Raw genomic sequence first — 22,576 nt, 5'->3', positions numbered from 1 at the left:
TGAAATACAAAATTGTACTCCTTATAATATTTTTTGCAATAATAAAAAACGTATAAAAGTTGTCCGCAACATGATATTTTTTTATAAGTATAGTACCTTAAAATTAGTAAAAAATTGTTGTAGTTTACTATGGATTATAAGCACCTGTATGCTATATACAATATACCATGTATGCTATGTATCGGTTTATTTATATCCTAGGTGTGAATCATAAAAACACATTTTGTTTTTTTTTTTCATATAAGCTTATCGCTTAGTTTACAAGTAAAATATTCAGTCGTTTTTTATACGTTATTATTATTTTATTAAAAATATACATCTAGGCCACAGCTGCTCAACAAGTTTCTTAACTGAACTTGTTTTTGTCGAAAACAAGTGTATTTTTTTTTTAAGGTATTTGGTTTTGCCGTTTGTCTAGGCGCCTATTCTAATGTTTGAACTATTTTATTATGCTAACTAAAATACAAATAAGTGTTGGTAAAAATGTTTTCATACAAAATTTGTATTTACTATAATATTTGTAACAATATGGTACTATTGTGCAAGCAAATCGAAACGTTCATTTAAAACAAGCAACTTGGTCTGCATAAAAAAAATTTAAAAAAATAGTAAAACTATAGAAAATGTTCTTATACTGACTAAACAACAAATGATCACTCTTTGAACTTAACGGTATGGTTGGTGGAAATAATGGTCGACTTTGAATTTAATGCAAACATGTGTTATGCTATACCACATATCTATTGATTCTAAACAACCTTTGTGTAGTTATCAAAGTTTATATTATGACATAAAATCATCAATTTTTCAATACATCTTTATGCGCATTTTAAATGTTAGCCATTTGTTATTTTGTCGATATTCGGTTTTTTTTTTTATTATGAGTCATAAATTGTTATAAAAAAAAACATATTTGTAAAACCAGACTGTGCGCTGTACATTACAGTAAATCTAACATTTTCAAACTGCCTATGTTTTTAGATTATTTCTCCTCAATAATTAATTTTCTTTTTATTATTAGCAGCTGATAGTGAAAACATATATATGTATGTTAAAAAAAACCAGTACAGTGGGGTCGGGGCATAGTGGGGACGGAGCATAGTGGGGACGGGGAGGTCACAGGTTTATAGGAATTTTTAAATCTGAAAGTGATAAAATCACTTTCGAAAAAACGCTTCGATGCAAATCGGTAGTTAGTATTTTCAAGGCAGTACAATCTAAACCAAGCACAGTGTAAGCTAGGAAAGTTAGAAAGTAATAAATTGAATCGGCCATTTCAAAAACGACTTAGGTCACCGATTTTTCAAAACTGTCTTTTTATCAAATGTAATAATTATATACTTAGCTACGTATTCTGTGTGAAAACTCAATTTGTCAGACTCATATTTAATACAAATGTTGAGTACAAGAAATTTAAATCACTGCAAAATATATTTATGAAGTTTCTTGTGGCTAGTGTAATATTTCAAATTTGTGACTTGTGTCGTTTTTTAAATGACTGATAAAATTACAAAATAGAAGCATCAAAGCGTTTATTTGAAAGCGATTTTATCCGAGAGGACTAGTATAGTAGAGTATTGGCATAATGTAATCAAAGCAATGAGGAAACGGAGAGGTCACAGGTCTACAAGAATTATTATATATAAAAGTGATAAAATTGAATAAAAAGACAGTTTTGAAAAATCGGTGACCTAAGTCGTTTTTGAAATGGCCGATTCAATTTATTACTTTCTAACTTTCCTAGCTTACACTGTGCTTGGTTTAGATTGTACTGCCTTGAAAATACTAACTACCGATTTGCATCGAAGCGTTTTTTCGAAAGTGATTTTATCACTTTCAGATTTAAAAATTCCTATAAACCTGTGACCTCCCCGTCCCCACTATGCTCCGTCCCCACTATGCCCCGACCCCACTGTACTGGTTTTTTTAAGATTTTAAGTGTTTTTTGTTAAAATATACGCAATCTGCGAAAACACAGTTTTCCGGCTATTAAAAAAAAACTGTAGTGCCGAATTATTTTTCCGTTTAATATGTTATGGATACATATGAGTTCCAACTACTGGCAAATTTTCAACCCAAAGGTCTTAAAATTACGGCTAAAAACCGCGAAAAACAAAAAAACCTGTACCCCCCCTAGGGGGGTGGGCATTGGGTTAAATTCAAATTTGATATAACTGACGTGCGCGGGCATACTAAATAAATATTTCTTATAAATTTCAACTCGATCCGACTGTTTTTCTCGAAGCTATAGCCAGTAAAAGTTCTAACTTAAAAACTCGTACGGTTTTTTTTTTGTTTTTTCAACTTTCGCCTGTGAAGAGTTAAACTTTTTCAACTTTTACCCCCCCAAAGTACCAACTAGATGAAAATTGCGATTTATAGAGTTGCTATTCGAAGGAATTGGTCCAGTATTAAAGAAGTTACAGTGTATACAGATAAAAAAAAAACATACATCAGAGTAAAACCAATACCTTATCGCTTTGCATCGAAGCTAAAATGTGATTGTCGCCGTTCTTTTGCGGAAATGTTCTGTTTGTTGAAATTATCCCTCAATAAAGAATATTATCTATTCTGTGTTCAAAGTCTACAAACTCCCTACAAAATATGTCTATATGAGTGTGGTTAGTCCAATATCAATAATTTTTATATTGTATGTATTCATTTAATCAGTAAAAAAAAGCTTTGGTAAAATGTAAAGATGAAGAATTGTGATTTAAAAAAACGTTTCAATGGCTGACACAATAAACGCGGAGAGAAATTTTCAAATTTTCATAAATTTCAAATGAGTATAACTTTTTAATGTATGAATAAAAATACAATTTTTGTACCACCCATACATTTGCATCGAAGCATTTTGTTCAAAAAAGATTTTACTACATATTTCCTTTTGTAATAATACTTTGTAATAAGCCTCGGAACTGGATCAATCATGGAAAACAACTGGAATCGGAAAACGGACTAAATTTGGGAACTTGGAACATAAGAACTTTAAATAAACCTGGAGCTCTAAAATATGTACTCGAAGAGCAAAACAAGTATAAACTGGACGTATTAGCTATACAAGAGATCAGGTGGACTGGTAACGGGAATATCAAAAAAGAAAATATAACTCTTTTCTATAGCGGATCTGAAAATGGAAAACATGAAAATGGAGTGGGTTTTATGGTACAGGACAAAGTACTACCATGCATAAAACATTTTTCAGCAGTCTCAGATCGGATTTGCTACATCCGAATAGCAGGTAGGCTATTTGACCTAGTCATTATAAACTGCTACGCACCAACGGAAGATAAAAATGAAGACATTAAAGACAATTTCTATGAAGACCTGGAACGAGTATATGATAGTTTACCGTTACATTGTGTAAAGATGGTAGTAGGGGATTTCAATGCGAAAGTTGGAAAAGAAAATAGGTTTAGACCAACAATAGGACCAGACAGCTTACATAACATCAGTAATAACAACGGAACCAGACTGGTCAATTTTGCTTCTTCGAAAGACCTTATAATTAGTAGCACATATTTTCCCCGAAAAGGCATACACAAGCATACATGGAAGTCACCTGATGGTAGGACGCAAAATCAAATAGACCACATACTAATAAACAAAAGACACGGTAGCTGCATTCAGAAGGTGAGATCGTATAGAGGAGCCAATGCAGATACCGACCACTACCTACTGTATGCAAAGTTCATTCTAAGACTGTCAGTGAAATGGAAAATGGCATCGAAAAAAGCCAGAGAAAGATTTAACGTACAAATGTTAGAAAATATCGAAATAAGTAGAAAGTACGCCGAACATCTACAACAAAACCTAGAAATGACTAATAGTCACATAGAAAAGACGAATGACATGAACGTTTGTGTAAACAGTAGATAGACACAAATAAAACACGTAATGACTAACAGTGCAAATCAAGTCTTAGGAATGGAGAAAAAGCAGCGAAAAAAAGACTGGTTCAATGATTTATGTAGTGATGCCGTAACCAAGAGAAATGAACTGAGAAAAATAATGTTACAAAATTCCTCACAGGAAAATATTGATATTTTCAAAGAACAAAGTAGGCAGACAAACAGAATTTTGAGGAGAGAGAAACGGTTACATGAAAAGAAAAAGATAGAGGAGATTGAAAGGAGTAGATTCAATGCTAGAAAGTTTTTCAATGAAAGCGGAAGTATCAAAGCTGGTTTCAAACCACAGACAAGAATACTTTCAGATGATTTTGGAAACCTAATCACAGAAGAGAAGAATATAGTGAGCCATTTCAAAGAATACTTTAATCAGCTCTTAAATCAACCAGTTGTAGAGGAAGACAACGAAACTGTCTATTACTATACAGCAGAACCGAAGATAGAAAAACCTAAACAAGAAGAAATCGACAATATAATCAATAAGCTTAAGAACAATAAAGCACCCGGAGAAAACAATATAGTGGCCGAGTTACTGAAAAAAGGGGGTGCTAAAATAAGAAGAGAAATTATGGAGATGATTTCAATTATATGGGATACAGAAACCCTTCCAGAACTACTGGAATACTGCAGTAATATGTCCTATATTAAAAAAGGGGGATCCGACCAAAACAAAGAACTACAGAGGTATATCTCTCTTAGACACGTGTTACAAAGTGTATACGTCATTAATATTAGAAAGGATTAACCCATATGTAAACTAAATAGTCGGGGAATATCAAAGCGGCTTTAGAAAAGGTAAATCGACATTGGACCATATTTTTACACTGAGACAGATAATGGCTAAGTTTTATGAATTTGATAAAGAACTGCACTTTATATTTATAGACTATAAGCAAGCTTATGATAGCATTGATAGGGACAAACTATGGGAAGCACTGAAAGTACTAGGCATTCCTAAAAAGTACGTAAGTCTTATAAAAGGATGTAACAATGGAACTGTGTGCAGAGTTCGTTTCCTGCAAGAAATGTCTAAAACCTTTGAGGTAAAATCAGGCCTCAGACAAGGTGATGCTCTATCACCCACCTTGTTTAATCTAGCATTAGAAAAAGCAATTAGAGAAGTATGGGACGGTCGAAAAATGGAAATATGTGGGGAACGAGTAATATTGGCATACGCAGATGACATTGTAGTAATGGGAGAAACTAGAGATGAAGTCATAAATACTGCGTCCAAACTCTTGAAAGCAAGTAAAACCATAGGGCTGTGTGTAAATGAGGAAATGACGAAATACTTAATGGTAACAAGAAGAAGTCCAAACATAGACCACATAACAGTAGATGACAATAGTTTCAAGAAAGTGGAGGTATTTAAGTACCTAGGTGTTAACATAAATAGCAACAACGACATGCATGAAGAAATCAATGATCGAATAGCATGCGGCAATCAATGCTACTATAGCATAAGGAGACTCCTTAAATCAAAACTGCTGTCACATAACTCAAAGACACTACTGTATCATAGCTATCTACGACCAATAATCACATACGCGAGTGAAACATGGTCACTGACCAAAGGAGACAGCAGACGACTAATGACCTTCGAAAGAAAAGTACTGAGAAATTTATACGGCCCGAAATTCAATGCAGAAACACAAACTTACGAAAGAAGGAAAAATCAAGAACTACAGGAGTTATATAACAGGCCAAATATTATTTCATACATAAAAAGCAAACGACTAGAATGGTTCGGCCATGTTTAGAGAGCGGATGGACAAGTAATAAAAGAAGTCTTAGTTAACAAAATAAATAAAAAAACGTCCATTAGGAAGAACAAGGACCCGATGGGTGGATGTTATAGCTCAAGATATCAAAAACATAGAAGAAGAGTCATCTTTTGACGACGCATACGATAGAGAGAAATGGAGAGGTTTTGTGATGGCAGCGATGGCACTTAATGGGCCGATAAGCTGAGGAAGAAGAAGAAGAAGAAGTAATAATACTTTGAAAACGGTTAAATTGACGACTTTCTTGTGCTCACTATACATTTCATTATGCTCCGCCAACCCCACAGTAATCATATTTTTAGTTAGTATAACATCTTTTCTATGGGACCAAAAGGCCGATTAAATATTATCTTCGTTTCCAACATTTTATTATTAGTGTTTATATTTATTCAATAAGTCTAACGAAATTTCTAAAAGGTTAATAAAAAAAACGGTCCTTTTTAGGGGGTATAGAAAAAATGGTAAACTTAACACGGAAAAAAAATTGAAATCTTTCTTTTAGAACTGACACCCCAGAAAAATACTATTAAGAACTCAACAATTTTTATCAAACATAATCAGAGTCATAAGTCAAAGAAAAAAAAATATAAAAGTTTTATATAAAAAAAATGTATAACTTTTCTTCTTAAAATTAGTCGACAAATTTAAAATGTCTTTCTATTCCCCTTAATGGTGTGGACGTAAAATCATATTTACTAGCTTTCTAATTATAAATCTACAATTGGAGAGAAGTTTGTTAAGAATCATTTTCCCAAATGTGGGGAGGAGGACTACAAAAAATATTAAACAAGAACTAGTCCTTAAAATCTAATAGTAGCAATGTTGAGGTTTAAGTTTATTGAATTTTATTCCTTTCAATATGTTCTTAATATTTTCTACAATTATATCTTGTGGTCAGGTACTCTTTGTATTAATATAAGAAAAACATTTTTTTGGCAAATATATGTTTACAACAACAGAAGTTTAAACTACGTCAGAGTAATGTGAATAAGTAAACATATCGAACAAAACAATTCCGCTTGAAGTTAAACAATTTGCATGGGAACTCTGCATAACACGTCTTAATAACCATCTTAAAAACAAAATTGTAATGATCCATGTTTATAGTGCTTAAGTGACTTTATGGATTTTTTCAAGACCTATAAAAATAAGATTTGCTTATAGGTTTTACAATAACACAGTTTATAGGCGAAATTTAGAAAATTAGTCGGCATATTTAAAATGTTTACTAGAACAATATTCGTTAAATAATGCCTACCATCCCTTGCCCCATTAACTAGTAGCGCTTTCCGTTCCCATTAATGTTGAGGACATAAGATTATATTAATTACTATCTTTCTAGTTATAAATCTAATATCGATAAACAATAGTATACATTCTTACAATATTTTTAAAAATAATTTTGTTCAAGATCAATTTCAGGAACGTATTTGTGGTTGGAGGTCAACTAACACGAATCGTGAACAAAACTTGTCGTCTATATCAGAATAAAATAATATTTTCTGTAAAAACGTTTTTTGTATGTTCTGCAATCGTATTTTGTAGAAATTTAAGCTAATATGTAAAATACAAGTAGTATTAATATACTATACTTAAAATAGTTTATGATAAAACTCAAGGACTTTAAGTTATTCAAAAAACATTTAGAATCTTTTAATTATAGTTAAATATTCTGTTTACACAATAGCTAATAGTCAACTAGAAAACAAGATATACGTGTGTAAGTCATTTCTTTAGCACATATTTTTAATTACAAAATAATTTGGTTTCCCCCCTGAATAGTTTAACATATAAAAGATTTTTGGAGTGTAACAATATTTATGATTTGTGGTGGAAGGGCAACTAATACGAATCGTGAACAAAACTTGTCGTCTATATTAGAATATAGTAATGTTTTCTGTAAAACGGTTTTTAATATGTTCTGCAATCGTTTCTTGTAGCTAGGTACTCTTGGCATTTTAACAAACACATGTTTTTGCAACTAAATGTTCACAAAAACAGAAGTTCAAACTACGTCAGAGTAATGTAAATAAGAAAACATACCGAACAAAACAATCCTGCTTGAAGTTAATACATTTTCATGGACAACTCTGCATAGTACGTTTAGTTTTTCTGTACCGTTCGACCTAATAACACGCATTGTAAGTATGCCTTCAATACCTTTTTATTAGATTTAGTTTTTGGGTTAAGAATAGCGGTACAATTTAATCGTTAAACCATAGTCATTATAGTACAAATAGGTATTTTAATAAAATTTTAAAGAATAAATATATTACGTACTGCTATGATAATAAGCATTAACATGTTTAAAATATAGACGAATTATTTTCATCGTTATTTTTATTATATAAAAATGATTTTAACAGAACTCCTATTTTTGCGGATTGAGTTAATTTCATTTAAGTAACTAAAAAGCCAGTACAATGAGGTCGGGGCATAGTGGGCACGGGGAGGTTACAGGTTTACAGCAATTATTACAACTGAAAGTGATAAAATCATTTTCGAATAAACGCGTCAATGCGAATCAGAAGTTAGTATTTTCAAACTAGTTAAGTCCAAACCAACTCCGGCATAAACCAACACAGAAAGTAAGAATTAAAGTGAGATGTAGTGTTTAAAAATCAGCATCAAAGCGTTTATACAAAAGCAATTTATCACTTGTATTAATAATAATTTCTGTAGACACTAGACCTATGACATCTCCGTCCCCTCTATGCTTTAAAATAAAGAATGGAGCACTGTGGGGCCGAAAAGGTTGCTGATGCTCTGCAGCAAAACGACTAACTCACCCATTTAAATAAATATTATGTCGAAATTTTTTAATTTTTTAATTTTTAATAATGTATAAAGTTAAAATAAAATCATAAAAGTTATAATTTAACAAATTAATGTTAAAAAAATGAGTGGTAATTACAGTTTATTATACCATATATTTATTTAAGAGTGTGGTAAAAACAATTACTCAGTCCTACTCAAAAACTTAAAGCACTTTCTCATATTTTTTTAAGTGTCAATTAACGACGTTTACTTATATTTTTTTTTTTACCAAAACATAGATTCAAATAGCTAATACTATCCTTAAATTTATTATTTTTTACAGATAAAAATGAAAATCTTTTGGTTTATAGTATCATGTGTCATTGTAGTTGTTTCAACAGATGTGTTAAGTAACTATTTTGTTTTCACGCTTATGTATTTAATTTAGATACCAAATTACAGAAATTCAGTATTTTCCATTATTATTTTTATTCAGTACTTACCTACTTACGGTAGTAGAATAATTAAAAAAAAAATTAATATTTCTTTTTTTTTTCAGCGGATTATAAAAGATCCGTCTCCATTACAAGTCAGTAGAATTTTTATTTTATAAAAATAACGTTTTTATAAATATTTTTTTTAATTATGCATTACAGCTTACCACTTACACTGTGCTAATGGAATGACTGTCATTAACGGACAAACTGGTTTGGTGGAAAGTAATATATATTTAAAACTAATTCACTAATACATTTTTGTTTTGTTATGTTTGGCTGACGGTCGAGCTATTTATAAATTAAAAATTATTGTTTCTAAAACCAGTTTAGAAAGGTGGACGAAGTATACAGAATCAATTTTCTAAACACTGTCTGACTTGTTAAATATATAAATATCATATAATTTATAATTATATTTAATAGTAGTATAGAGGTTTTTATAATTTAGTACACTTGGCCTTAGGCAGTGACTACTCAATCTAATAGGGGGAGTAGCGGTTGGGTAAATTGTCAATACAAAATATATGTTGTAAGCATGTGTTTACTCTGATAATTTGTAAATTTATTTAGGGTTTGTTTAAACATTTTTTTTTATTTCAGACGCATTGGAGTATGTGATTGAAAAAATTGTTGATAATCCTAATTTTAGTTTAGGTATTTATAATACATTACATTTTTAGGTATTTACATAACATTAATTTATGTTATGTTAATTTTAGATTTTATGAATAATATGTTCGCTGTACCTGGTAATATTTTAAAAGAATATAATAGAATTAATTCCATACATTTGTTTGATATTCGTTGAGTACGCAATGTTTTTGTTTTATTTTCAGACTTTATCTATAATAGAAGCTGGACTAGTAACTACAAATTTATATACCATATTTACAATAGTTTACACAAATTAATTTTATTCTATACATATTATAGAGGCTAATCATAATATTAATATAATATGCATACATTTATTTATATTGGTTTGCATCACAAGAAATAAATAATTACAATTTATTTTATGTAAATTTACAGATTGCGAGGAAATCCAGGACGCGCTACGATCCCAAATACGTGATCACACACGTAAATATAAAATCTAAACATAAATTGAAACGTTGTTTTTAGAAATAATTTCATATAAATACTAAATTTTGTATTAATTAATCATAGTTTAAGAGTAACTGTATAGTTAATGTATAAAAATTATTTTTATTGACTGTGTAACAAATTGACTATTGATATATTTGTTACAGAGGTTATTTTTCCTGATATTCCTGACCGAAGTAATTACGAACTTTTTGATAATTTTTATTAGCCTTAAAGACTTTTTTAGAATATAAATTTGTATTACCAAAAGTCGATCATGTAGCTTCGGTCCGTAAGAAATAGGAAAATACAATAATAAATTAGTGTATTGGAAATGAAAATGAACAAATTTGGCCGAGTGCAATTGAGAATGTGATGAGAACTACTGGTATATGTTGTGGGTATAATTTTGAGTGCAGGTTTAGGAAAAAGGTAACCGATCCCAAATAGTTGGAATCTATGTGAAGTGTGGTTTGAGTGGCAAATTCGAAGTCTTGTTAGACATACGGATTCTCTTCTCGAAATATGAGGGGTTCCGTTACATTTTTTTTTATGTTTCACATGATTTCAGTTTATTAATTCCTATGTTATCCCAATTGTTTTGTCATTTGTTTGCACATAGCTCGTTTATTAGTGTTTTTAGGTCATTGTATGAAACATTAAAAATCAGTGGTATATGTGTTTTTATTGATGATTCTTTTGCTGCTTTATCTGTTGTTTCATTTTGTGAGATGTTAGTATAAGAGGGTACCCAAAGTAAGATAATTTGAGTTAATTGAGAAAAGATAGAGGATTGTATTTGTTTGATTTGATGTTTTTGACTGTATCCAAAACACTGAGAGAGTCACTAATGACGATTGTTTTGTTAAAGTTTATTGAGAATGCTAGTGCAGTTACATATAGCTAGGGCCTCCGCTGAAAAGAAGTTAATGAAATTGTTCATTTTATATTGACTTATATTTTCGTTATTAACAATGGCTATTCCTACTCCGGTTTCGGATTGTGATGCATCAGTATAGATCTGTTGATTTCAAGAAATTAGGTTTGAATGATGTTATAAACCTTGTTTAGAGAAGTTTCCTGATCTGTATTTGGTTTTTTAAACTCTGTTAATTTTGTATTGCCTCTTGATTGAAGGTCTATTTTCCAGTGTGGATAGTTTGATGTTTTTATGCAAATAGTCTCTATTATTGGAAGCTGGACTGAGATTTTATGAAACGTTGTAATAGTTAGCGGTGTCTTTTATCGTACGGTGTTTTCTAAAACTACTGTGTTCTCTAGCTAAGAGTTTGTTTGACTCTAAGAACCATCTGATTCTAGTGTCAACTATTTTCCAAGTGTTTTACTCATTGTGCATAATACTGGATGACAATGTTCGGGCTCAGACTTGTCTTTATTTGGTTTGGGTTTGGAATAGTTATAGCTGTTTTCCAGCTGGAAGGTAAGTTACCTGATGACCGGATTGTGTGATATATGTTTAGTAGGGTTTGTGATGTGCTGAGCAGTGAATGTTTTTGTAAGAAAATAAATGGTACACCATCTGGTCCAGAACTTTGGCTTTTTCTGCCTTGGAGTCCTTTTATTGCTACTGCACAGACATTATTCCACCAAGGTACTGTTTTTGGTCTGATAAAGTGTTTTTCATATCTAACTGAAATTTCAGCGGCTTCATTGAAGATAATGTAAGTGTGTTGATAGTTTCATTGATATAATCTGGATTGATGCTTACTGGGATATTTCCTAGGCAATTATCTATATAGTTTTAACTTTCGGTTGTTCAGATTCCATATTTAGTTTTTGTTTGGCCACTGTCTTAATGAGTTAATCATATTCCATTTTAGATTGAGGCTGAGATAATACCCAGCTCAGCAAAACCCGGCTATAGTCAAATCTATGACTGAAAAGGAGCCGTTTCCTGCGTTAAATAGTGTGGGTTCATTGTTGTTAAGAATAAATTGTCGTCTTCGAGTATTTTTTCTACTGTTTTACCTCATGTTTAGGTAGATTTTCTACCCCAAATGATGTTGCAGCTATTGAAGTCTTCTAGGATGATAAAAGGAGGTGGAAGTGGGCTTATTAAGGTTCAAAGGTTCTTAAAGTTTAGGGGAGAGCTATCTGGTGCATAAATATTACACATTTTTTGTTAGAGGTGTATTAAAGTGGATATATTTTCTATTGACGATGAAGTTTGTAATTTTTCACAGTAAATATCAGACTTAATAAGTGCGGATACTCCCCCGCTAGCTCTCCGGGGGTTTGAACGGATGTTGTGAGACCTGATGTATCCTGTTGGTTCAGATGAATTGGAGTGGTTTAAGCTGGTATCTTGGACACTTATTACGACAGGGTTGGTTTGTGTTATTAATATTTTTATATTAATGAGTCTTTTGAAATACCTTAGATCGTGGAACCATAATAATGAAACCATTGGATTAAGTTGTTCATTATTTGTGAGGACTGTAGTATAGTCTACATGGACGGGTTGTGTGTTCAATTGGGTTTAATTTTTTTGATATATTTCGTTTTTGCAAATTTAAGGCTACGATCTGTTATATATTATATATACATAATCTATAATTTTTAGTATTTGTTTTGTATCATTACAATAGTTGTGTATAATATTAATTGGGTCTGTACATTGTTGGAGATCTTGTATTAGATTTTTGAATTCATTGTAGCTTATTGGTTGGGTTTTTCCTCTTTCAAAATACTTCGATGCAAGTTTTAATGTGTCGTGTATGCTTTGACAGAAGTTTTGTAATGAAGAATTTTTTTTAATTTTTTGGTTTAGTGAAGAATTTTAGGGGATGACGCCATTAGTGTTATATTGGTTGTATTTTTATTTGGTTGGTGACTTGAGGTGCTAGATGATGATGGTGGTCTTTTGGATTGTTGGGGTGAAAGAGTTTCTACTGAAGGATTATTTAGTGCGCTCGTATTTTGGGTTTTTTTTTCAATATCTGGATTATGACTGAGTAGTGTGCTGATCAAGATCTATGTGGTTGCTGTCTAGTTGATTGGTGTATTTGATTGGGAGAAAGTAGTATTCTAGGGAGTTTCTGAGTTACTTTGGTTTCGTTAGTATATAGATTTATTTAGCGAATTATTTACAGTGAGTAGATGTATGACCTGGTTTTTTACATGTAAAACAAGTAAAAGTGTTGACTAGCGATAACCAGTTTCAGATAGCTATTTTTCAATTAATTGATGTTTCAAGTTTAGGGCAGGAGAAAAGTGGAGTGTATTATTTATTTTATTTGCGCGCATTTTCCAAACCGCACTTCCCCTCCAATCATAACTTATAAACTCTTATAACTATCAAAAGTGGCTTTCAAAAAAACTATCAAAGTTGGTAGGGGGTAAAAACAAAAAAAAATTGTGAAAAATTAAGATTACATTGTATAAAAAGCAATGTGAAAAAAAAAATGAATGTCTTATTAAACCCTATGAGATATTGAGTAGGTCACGATATGTGGATCACCGTGTCTATATATATGAACACGGTCATTTAATAAATTCACAGATTTTGCATCATACCATTTGGTAGACCTAGCAGAACAAAGAAGATCTGTTACTCTGGGAGTTTTAAAACGAATGTGGAACCGGTTAATAGGTAAATATAAGAGTAAAAAAAGAGTGTAATGTAATCATGATATACTATAATTACTGGAGTATTATTTTAGGTACACAATAACCAGTTAAAGCAAAAAATTATTATTATTCCAACGTATACTTTAGAGACATAAATATCTCATATTTCACTGTATTTATATCATTTTTACATGCAAATTTAGTTGTTTTTTTACTGTATTCAAATTACAGAACACCCAAACAACACAAATCGTATCTGTATATTATAGACCTTGATTAGATTCTTTTACTAAAATGTAATTTTTTTGTAATAATATTAATGGAATTATTTTACGTTTTAACGTCAATACTTCTACTATTTATTATGTGTTGTTAATTCATAACAATATATCAAGGATGCAACTAATGATAATATTGAACAATGAACATAATAAGTGATAACTAGAGAAAACATTTTTTGTTTTTTTATACTACCTAGTCACTACTAACACATAATAAAAATAGCTGCTCAAAAAGACGCCATGCACTTTCTATTGTAATTTTATTTTTAAGTAACGTAGATGATTGTTTTATTATTTTTTAGTTAGCAATTTGCCTGGTGTACGTTCGACGTGTCGTTTCATTGCGATTTTTCTAAGTGCAAAAAACTATACCCCTCCATGGTTTTCACGAAATGTTGTTGTCTCTGGTGGTTCGTGTAAAATAGAAAGTACTCGAGGAACCAGAGAATTTAGAAAAGTTTGGAACCAATGGCACGAAATCACCACAGGCGGTATGATTCCACTCAAACTAGAACCAGTACGAGTAACTCTTTGACAATGAAAATGTACTTTTTTTGTTTTATTTAAATAATATTTACATTTTGCACTTATATACTAATGTTATCACTTATAATTGTTAATTTACAATTTAATGTAATTCACAATAAACAGTTCACGATTATAATGACATATATTGCTTATGAGTTGATTTAAACAAATACTTAATATTTTTACCATATTTTACGGATCGATTTAAAGCATTTTCAAAAACAAAAATTATTTATTTTCTGCCTAATTTAACGAAAACAATATGAACTCGTCGGCACATCCGATACGAATAAAATTAATTAAAATACGTGCATAGATATTACATACCACTGATGTGAGATCTTTCTCTCAAGATCTATTCTTTTCTGCGTAATATATTCACTGTACCCATGTTAATATATTTACTCTGTTCATAAAACATAAATAAACTAACCATTTGTTATGCACAAACTATTATCACGGTTCACTAAAAACGGTACAATAAGTTTTTTTGCTTAGTAATTTGTTTAGATATTATTTTTTTCATAAAAAAACGTTGTTCACAGTATGAGAAGTAATTAATAAAATACAATAATTTGTTCAAAACATTTAATATTAATAGACGTGCTCATAGCAATTAAATTTATTATAGTGACTCCGATGTAGATAATTTATCTACAGTGTGATTGCAACGTTCTACTAAAAAACAATTATGGGTTTCTTAGCAAAAAGGATGAGTGTGCGGTAATTTAAAACAAAAAGGACAACAAAATCGTCTTTTAATTATAAATATCCTAACGCATTTTAAATGACCTTTCTAAATGAGGCATAAAACAGACTTGACCGCATTGGGCGTACCTTGGCTTTTGTGGTTCCCCCCAAAGGGGGTCCCCTACAACCACAGACCGACTAGTAGCGCTAGGCGCTAATTGCACTTGACCGCAACGTAGATTTCACTACTTGAATTGGCTGATTTTTTTTGGGAGGGAATCTGAACCTTTTTATTTTGTTCTGAGTTCCTCTTTCCCATCTACCACGTAACTCAGTAACAAAGTGAGTACATTTAATAATGATATTACATTGTAAGTGTTAAGAAATACAATAAAAGAGAAGTGTTGCTCACAAAAGTAGAAGTGAAGTGAGGTAATGATCCAAAGAAATAGTATATTTGGCCACAATGGAGATATGATTACTTTGACTACCTAACATAACCTCACTACATTAAAGTGCTGACTTTTTTGGTAGGGAGTCTAGAACATAGCCATTTTTCGTAGATAAATTGGTCTTAGAGTAGTGCTAGGTTCCCAAAACTATTCCAAGTAGGTAACCCTACCGCCTCTATCGATTCTCGGTGACGGATTGCTCAAAAGATGTCTCCTCCTCCAAAATAACAACCCTATTCACGGTTGCTAAGTTGATAGCCGGCCGTCGGTGGCCGTTGCTATGCCAATCAAGTATCAAAAACAACTTTATTATCTTTCTAATTTTAAATCTAATATCAATAAACCCTATTATACATTTTTACTATATATTTAAAGAGATTTTGTTTATGATCAATTTCACGAATATTCATGGGAGGAGAGGGGCTAACACGAATCGTGAAAAAAAAACTTTTTTTTTACAGTTAAAAAAAACCATACGAGTTTTTAAGTTAGAACTTTTACTGGCTATAATTTCGAGAAAAAGAGTCGGATCGAGTTGAAATGTATAAGAAATAATTATTTGGTATGCCCGCACACGTCAGTTGTGTCAAACTTAAACTATACCCATTTCCCACCCCCCAAGGGGGAATACAAGTTTTTTTGTTTTTCAGGGTTTTTAGCCGTAATTTTAAAACTTTTGGGTTGAAAATTTGCCAGTAATTGGAACTCATATGTATCCATAACATATTAACCGGGAAAAAAATTCGGCAAAACAGTTTTTTTTTAATTGCCGGGAAACTGTGTTTTCGCAGATTTCGTATATTTTAACAAAAACACCTAAAATCTTTAAAAACAATTTATCAAAACATTAAAACAGTTTGATGTATATCTATGCAGAATGATACAATTAAGTTTTGTGCACAAGTACCACTTTTGACTTAAAGTTTGGGGTTACATCATGATACTGCTTCTATACTATTATTAAAATCTCCATAAAAGATTATTGTTAAGTAACAGGCAACAGCCGACCGCTAGTGGCTGTACACGTTAGTAATATTTAATTAATAAGTAATATATGTATGTAAAATGTATTGTTTTCTCCATCACAGTACCAGTATACGATTTAATTTAATTTAAATGTAAGAAAATCAATTTTTCTTTATAAAATAACAAGAAATTACTATACAGGATGGGGCAGCAAAACGGCGATTTTCTAATGTATTTAAATGGTAACCGTTTAGGGAACCTACCCGTTTCACTATCTCACTCTTTACATTTTAAGGATCTATGAAAAGGTTTTTTTAGTTGCATTTTATTTTGTATATTGTCAATCTAGTAGAATAGAAGTATAATATAGCTTCGAAATAATATAATCGATGAAGTATAAATAGTTTGTGTGAGATTGCTCTAATGGAAGTATATAATACATAAATATTAATTTTATTGAGAATAAGCGATTATAATTTAAACTATGGAGTACAAACGATTGAAACATGAATCGTCGACTATTCCAACAAAATATAACAAGACATTGTATATGTGTTATTTGGTCCACTACGTTTTTGCAAAACAAAAAAAAAAACCAGTACAGTGGGGTCGGGGCATAGTGGGGACGGGGAGATCACAGGTTTAACAGGAATTTTTAAATCTGAAAGTGATAAAATCACTTTCGAAAAAACGCTTTGATGCAAATCGGTAGTTAGTATTTTCAAGCCAGTACAGTCCAAACCAAGCACAGTATAACCAGCAAAGTAAAAACATTTTAAATTAAGGTTCTGTATTTACAAATAAGCATCAAAGCGTTAATTTGAAAGTGATTTTATCCGAGAGGACTAGTACAGTAGAGTATTGGCATAATGTAATCAAAGCAATGAGGAAACGGTGAGGTCACAGGTCTACAAGAGTTATTATAAATAAAAGTGATAAAATTGAATAAAATCGCCTTTAAAGAAACGCTTTGATGCTCATTTGTAAATACAAAACCTTAATTTAAAACTTTCTAACTTTGCTGGTTTATACTGTGCTTGGTTTGGACTGTACTGGCTTGAAAATACTAACTACCGATTTGCATCGGAGCGTTTTTTCGTAAGTGATTTTATCACTTTCAGATTTAAAAATTCCTGTAAACCTGTGACCTCCCCGTCCCCACTATGCCCGACCCAACTATGCTCCGTCCTCACTATGCTCCGACCCCACTGTACTGGTTTTTTTTTTGCAAAAACGTAGTGGACCAAATAACACATATACAATGTCTTGTTATATTTTGTTGGAATAGTCGACGATTCATGTTTCAATCGTTTGTACTCCATAGTTTAAATTATAATCGCTTATTCTCAATAAAATTAATATTTATGTATTATATACTTCCATTAGGGCAATCTCACACAAACTATTTATACTTCACAGGTTATATTATTTCAAAGCTATATTAAACTTCTATTTTACTAGATTGGCAATGTACAAAAGAAAATGCAACTAAAAAAAACCTTTTCATAGATCCTTAAAATGTAAAGGGTGGGATAGTGAAACGGGTTTTCCCATTTAAATACATTAGAAAATCGCCGTTTTGCTGCCCCATCCTGTATATTAATTTCTTGTTATTTTCTAAAGAAAAATTGATTTTCTTACATTTAAATTAAAATAAATCGTATACTGGTACTGTGATGGAGAAAATAATAAATCTTACCTACATATATTACTTATTAGTTAAATATTACTAACGTGTATAGCCATTAGCGGTCGGCTGTTGCCTGTTATTTAACAATAACCTTTTATGGAGATTTTAAAAATTGTGTTTTTTAATAATAGTATAGGAGCAGTAACATGATGTTAAATGTTCACGATGTTTGATCTAGTCATAAAATAAAGTACTATCATTCATGACTTTTAAATACTATTAAAATATATCTTAACTTGAAAACAGTTATAAAATAATTAAATATTTTATACAAAAATAGAGCTAAAAAATTATAAAATTAAAAATTAAAACTAGCACGAACCAGATTACATATCTTATATAAGTAAATTTAAACAATCAAGCGTGAATCTCTTTAAATGAATAACAGTATAACAATATGCAAAATAATAGTTTTCCTTTAAAAAAATTGTGTAATAAAAAATACATTTTGGGGCGGTATACTGCATAAAAACCAACACTTAATCTGAATCCAAAAACAACAGTCCTCTTCATAATTTGCAGGTAGTTGGACCTTATATACTCATAGTTGACCTTCGGTAAGGTAATATAACGCAGGCCATAAAATAACGAGATAACGACAGTGGTTTTATCGTATCAGAATCATTGAGTGTCTTAATTAGTACATGGATAGGTTTTTTCCCCGATAAATCTTGTGTATACTATAATCAGTCACAAGATTAAGTCGTCTGTGATATCATGTAATAAATACAATATTATGATAACGACCATGGGCCCTAACCTAATCTAACACGGATAGACGTTTCCAAAAAAAATTGAACTTGTGTAAACTTAAAGTCAAAAGTGGTAATTGAGCACAAAACTTAATAGTATCATTCTGCATAGATATACATAAAATTGTTTTAATGATTTGATCAATTTTTTTTAAAGATTTTAGGTGTTTTTGTTAAAATACACGCAATCTGCGAAAACACAGTTTTCCGGCAATTAAAAAAAAACTGTAGTGCCGAATTTTTCACCCGTTTAATATGTTATGGATACATATGAGTTCCGACTACTGGCAAATTTTCAACCTAAAAGTTTTAAAATTACGGCTAAAAACCCCGAAAAACAAAAAAATTTGTACTCCCCCTAGGGGGGTGGGAAATGGGTATAGTTTAAATTTGACACAACTGACGTGCGCGGGCATACCAAAAAAATATTTCTTATACATTTCAACTCGATCCGACTCTTTTCCTCGAAATTATAGCCAGTAAAAGTTCTAACTTAAAAACTCGTACGGTTTTTTTTTTGTTTTTTCAACTTTCGTCTGTGAAGAATTAAACTTTTTCAACTTTTACCACCCCAAAGTACCAACTAGATGAAATTTGCGATTTATAGAGTTGCTACTCAAAGGAATTGGTCTAGTATTAAAATAGTTACAGTGTATACAGCGAAAAAAAAGCCCACATCAGAGTAAAACCAATACCTTCTCGCTTTGCATCGAAGCTAAAAAAGTTCTATCCCTACCCAGTGGGCAGTGGGTGGTCAACATTTGAGTTTAAGGGCACATGTGACAAGCCTAATCGAGGTTTGTTTAAAAGTTTCGATTTGATTCGACTTGGATTTACGGGATTAAAGAAAAGCCTAAGTTATAAAAATGTATTACGATATGTAATATAATATGTTAGATAATATCCTCGAATTGAATTTCAAACTGAATCAGTCATTTCAAAAACAACATAAGTCACTGATTTTTCAAAAATGACTTTATGTCAAATTTGATAACTTTTCATATTTGTGACATTTGTCACAAATATTTTAAAAAATTATACTAGTCTGTGTAATAATTTAATTACATTTCTGTGTTTATTTATTTTATTTTATTTCTTCAATATTCACATTTATTAATGTTAAAGCCACTTTTGGGGTATTTCATTATAAAAAGATCTCGGTCCATATACCTTGATTTCTTGCTTACTATCTATTTCTATTCCCCTCTTCTTTGTAACTTTATTTCCTCTTTATTTTTTCACCGCTTCTTATTTTTACCTCTCCTCAGGTCTAGTGTCCTGCCGCTCCTCTTTTCGTGGGCTCCTCCAGGGCAGTTGCCTTAGTCCAAACCTTTTTGGTTCAGTTCTAAACCAATATATTTAATAAGACTTGTGTGTATTATATCAATAAAGTTGAGATCTCATTTTATAAAAACACTATGATAATTAATAGTTCAGTTATTTGTTAAACCCAATGAGATATTGAGTGGTTCAGGATAAAATTATCGTTTCATTCAACGTCGGTAAGGTTAGGTGGCAGTTTTGGTGACCACACATTATATAAGTAATAATATTACAATACAAATATTATAAAATACACTTTTCAAATGTCAATGTTGTACGTTTTTCGGCTAATAAAGGTAAGATAATCTAACCAAATTGATTCTCAATACCTACTTCCTTGGGATCATTGGCAGATATCAGGAAGTGGGGGAGGGGTCGTGATACTAAAACCCTTTAAACTTAAAATTAGTGCTTTCCAAAATAGCTACATTTATCTTTTAGTGATAGACTTGTTGAAATAAAAATAAATGTACCTCTATATTTATTTTTTAAGATCGTTATAATACCAAGCCCCCGCCTCCTTTTGATCTCAGGAAAAAAAATAATATTTAAAATACTACTAAACAGAACACAATAAAAAAATTCCGTGAAATAACGACCATAAAACATAACTACAATATAAAGCATACATTTATTGAATTATAAAAACAACAATATAGTACTATTTTAGTAAAAAATAAATAAATAAGATAAAACGTACCACTTTTAGATACCTACAAATATAAGATATTATAAAAAAAAATAAAAATGTTCAAATAGCATCGAAATAAACGGAACATAAAGAACAGTTACCGTATAGCTTATGTCTTAACAAGACAATGGTAGGCGATTATTAAAAAAAGTTTTAAAATCTTAAGGGTACACCAATGAACTAAACACATGGAACGCGCATTGTGTATGATTTAAGTATTAAAAAATGTCTCCTGTAGGAGGCTACCATTTTGAGTCTGGTAATGTTATGAACATGATAATTAAATTGAGAATTAACTCATTTGGTGCATTCATTTTTTAATCTGTAAAAATTATTATTAAAATATGTTAAATCAAGACATTTTAAATAGAAGTCACGTTGTATGTATTCAAATACTAATAAAAAAAAAGATGAAGGGTTTTTTTGATCCTTTTATTTTTAAAAAATAAAATAATAAACCCAGATGCCGTTTAACTTCCGAAGTAATACTTAAATTTTACTAATGCTATATACAATTTTATTATTTTCATGGTATATCATAAAATTTGGATCAGGGGCGCCAAACTAAAACATAATAGGAAGGGCGAAAAAATATTATGGACACCCACTTCGAGGTAAAAAAATAATCGTCGAGTCTATTTTCAGGACCTACCGGCCACCCACCCTCCCACCGCCACTCTATAACAGAAGGGCAGTCACCCCTCCCCACCCTGAAGAGCAGGTTTGGCAGCACTAACCTAGATTATTTTTATTGAAGTTCGAAATATAACTAAAACTCGGTTTTACGGGATTAAAAAAAAGCCTAAGTTATTTCCTATTAATTGTTCATAGTCTCGAACTGAGCTTCTAGGCCCCATAACAGACAAATAAGAAAAATCAACTAATTAGAATAAATATGAGAATATGGTATTTAAGCTATTAAAATATACTGATATTGTAATATTATAATATACAGAATACCCTGTATTGACAGAAGCGTCGAAAAATATGTTTTTGTGCATTTGTTATTTGAGTAATCGATAAGGTGTTGTTGATAGTATTCCAAATGTAGGCATACTGCAGAGTTTTATAGTAAAAAACAACTCAACAACACCAATAAAAAAATATGAAAATTAGGTAAAAAGGTTTGAAATCCATAGTAGTCTTCAAAGTCCACATTTATTGGTTTTAAAGCCACTTTTTGGGTTTTTTTATAAAAAAAACTAAAATTTGACTACAGACTTATTTTAACGGATGTCATAATATGTTAGACCTATCATAGGGCTGAATTTTTACTTATTAAATGATATATAATTTGTGTTGTATTGATGCAATATTTTTATTATAATATTATGAATAAATTACAGCTATTAAAAGTGTAACTATTGTATTCATAACAATAAACAAATGTATACAACACAAATAATTAAGACCTAATATAAAAATATTATGTTTGTAATATGAACTGTAAAGAAGAAAGTTTTATCCCTAGAAAAAAAAAGATATAAATAACTAGCAATTTAATGCGTTTTATTTTTAAAATAGTCCATTTATAAACATTTTTAATTATTATAATAAACGGTCAAATTATGACCTTT

The 22,576-nt window shown here is 30.7% G+C and overlaps 2 protein-coding genes across 2 annotated transcripts in view; both read left to right on the top strand.

Moving 5' to 3' along the window:
• Positions 1-2,612: 2,612 nt before the first annotated feature.
• On the top strand, positions 2,613-3,879 carry LOC126835544 (craniofacial development protein 2-like). The gene is made up of 2 exons (XM_050568213.1): positions 2,613-2,621; positions 2,911-3,879. The coding sequence occupies exons 1-2, from the start codon at positions 2,613-2,615 to the stop codon at positions 3,877-3,879; spliced, it is 978 nt and encodes a 325-aa protein (XP_050424170.1).
• Positions 3,880-7,782: 3,903 nt separating this feature from the next.
• Positions 7,783-22,576, top strand: part of LOC126833349 (uncharacterized) — a 62,126-nt gene continuing 47,332 nt past the window's right edge. Inside the window, exons 1-11 of the mRNA XM_050564624.1 lie at positions 7,783-7,836; positions 8,796-8,862; positions 9,012-9,041; positions 9,109-9,171; positions 9,550-9,603; positions 9,669-9,698; positions 9,786-9,812; positions 9,982-10,032; positions 10,203-10,232; positions 13,559-13,648; positions 14,210-14,432. Coding sequence (XP_050420581.1) covers positions 8,802-8,862; positions 9,012-9,041; positions 9,109-9,171; positions 9,550-9,603; positions 9,669-9,698; positions 9,786-9,812; positions 9,982-10,032; positions 10,203-10,232; positions 13,559-13,648; positions 14,210-14,432 — 659 coding nt within the window. The 5' untranslated portion in view covers positions 7,783-7,836; positions 8,796-8,801. The remainder of the gene's footprint in view (positions 7,837-8,795; positions 8,863-9,011; positions 9,042-9,108; positions 9,172-9,549; positions 9,604-9,668; positions 9,699-9,785; positions 9,813-9,981; positions 10,033-10,202; positions 10,233-13,558; positions 13,649-14,209; positions 14,433-22,576) is intronic.

The sequence above is a fragment of the Adelges cooleyi genome, unplaced genomic scaffold (assembly GCF_023614345.1).
Source record: "Adelges cooleyi isolate 19-005CV unplaced genomic scaffold, UGA_ACOO_1.1 ACOO_flye_CR_arks_rails_tigmint_CR_PRNA_1, whole genome shotgun sequence".
NCBI classification, from domain to species: Eukaryota; Metazoa; Arthropoda; class Insecta; order Hemiptera; family Adelgidae; genus Adelges; species Adelges cooleyi.
Note: the sequence above shows the minus strand (reverse complement) of the source record. Positions and strands in the feature narration are given on the sequence as shown.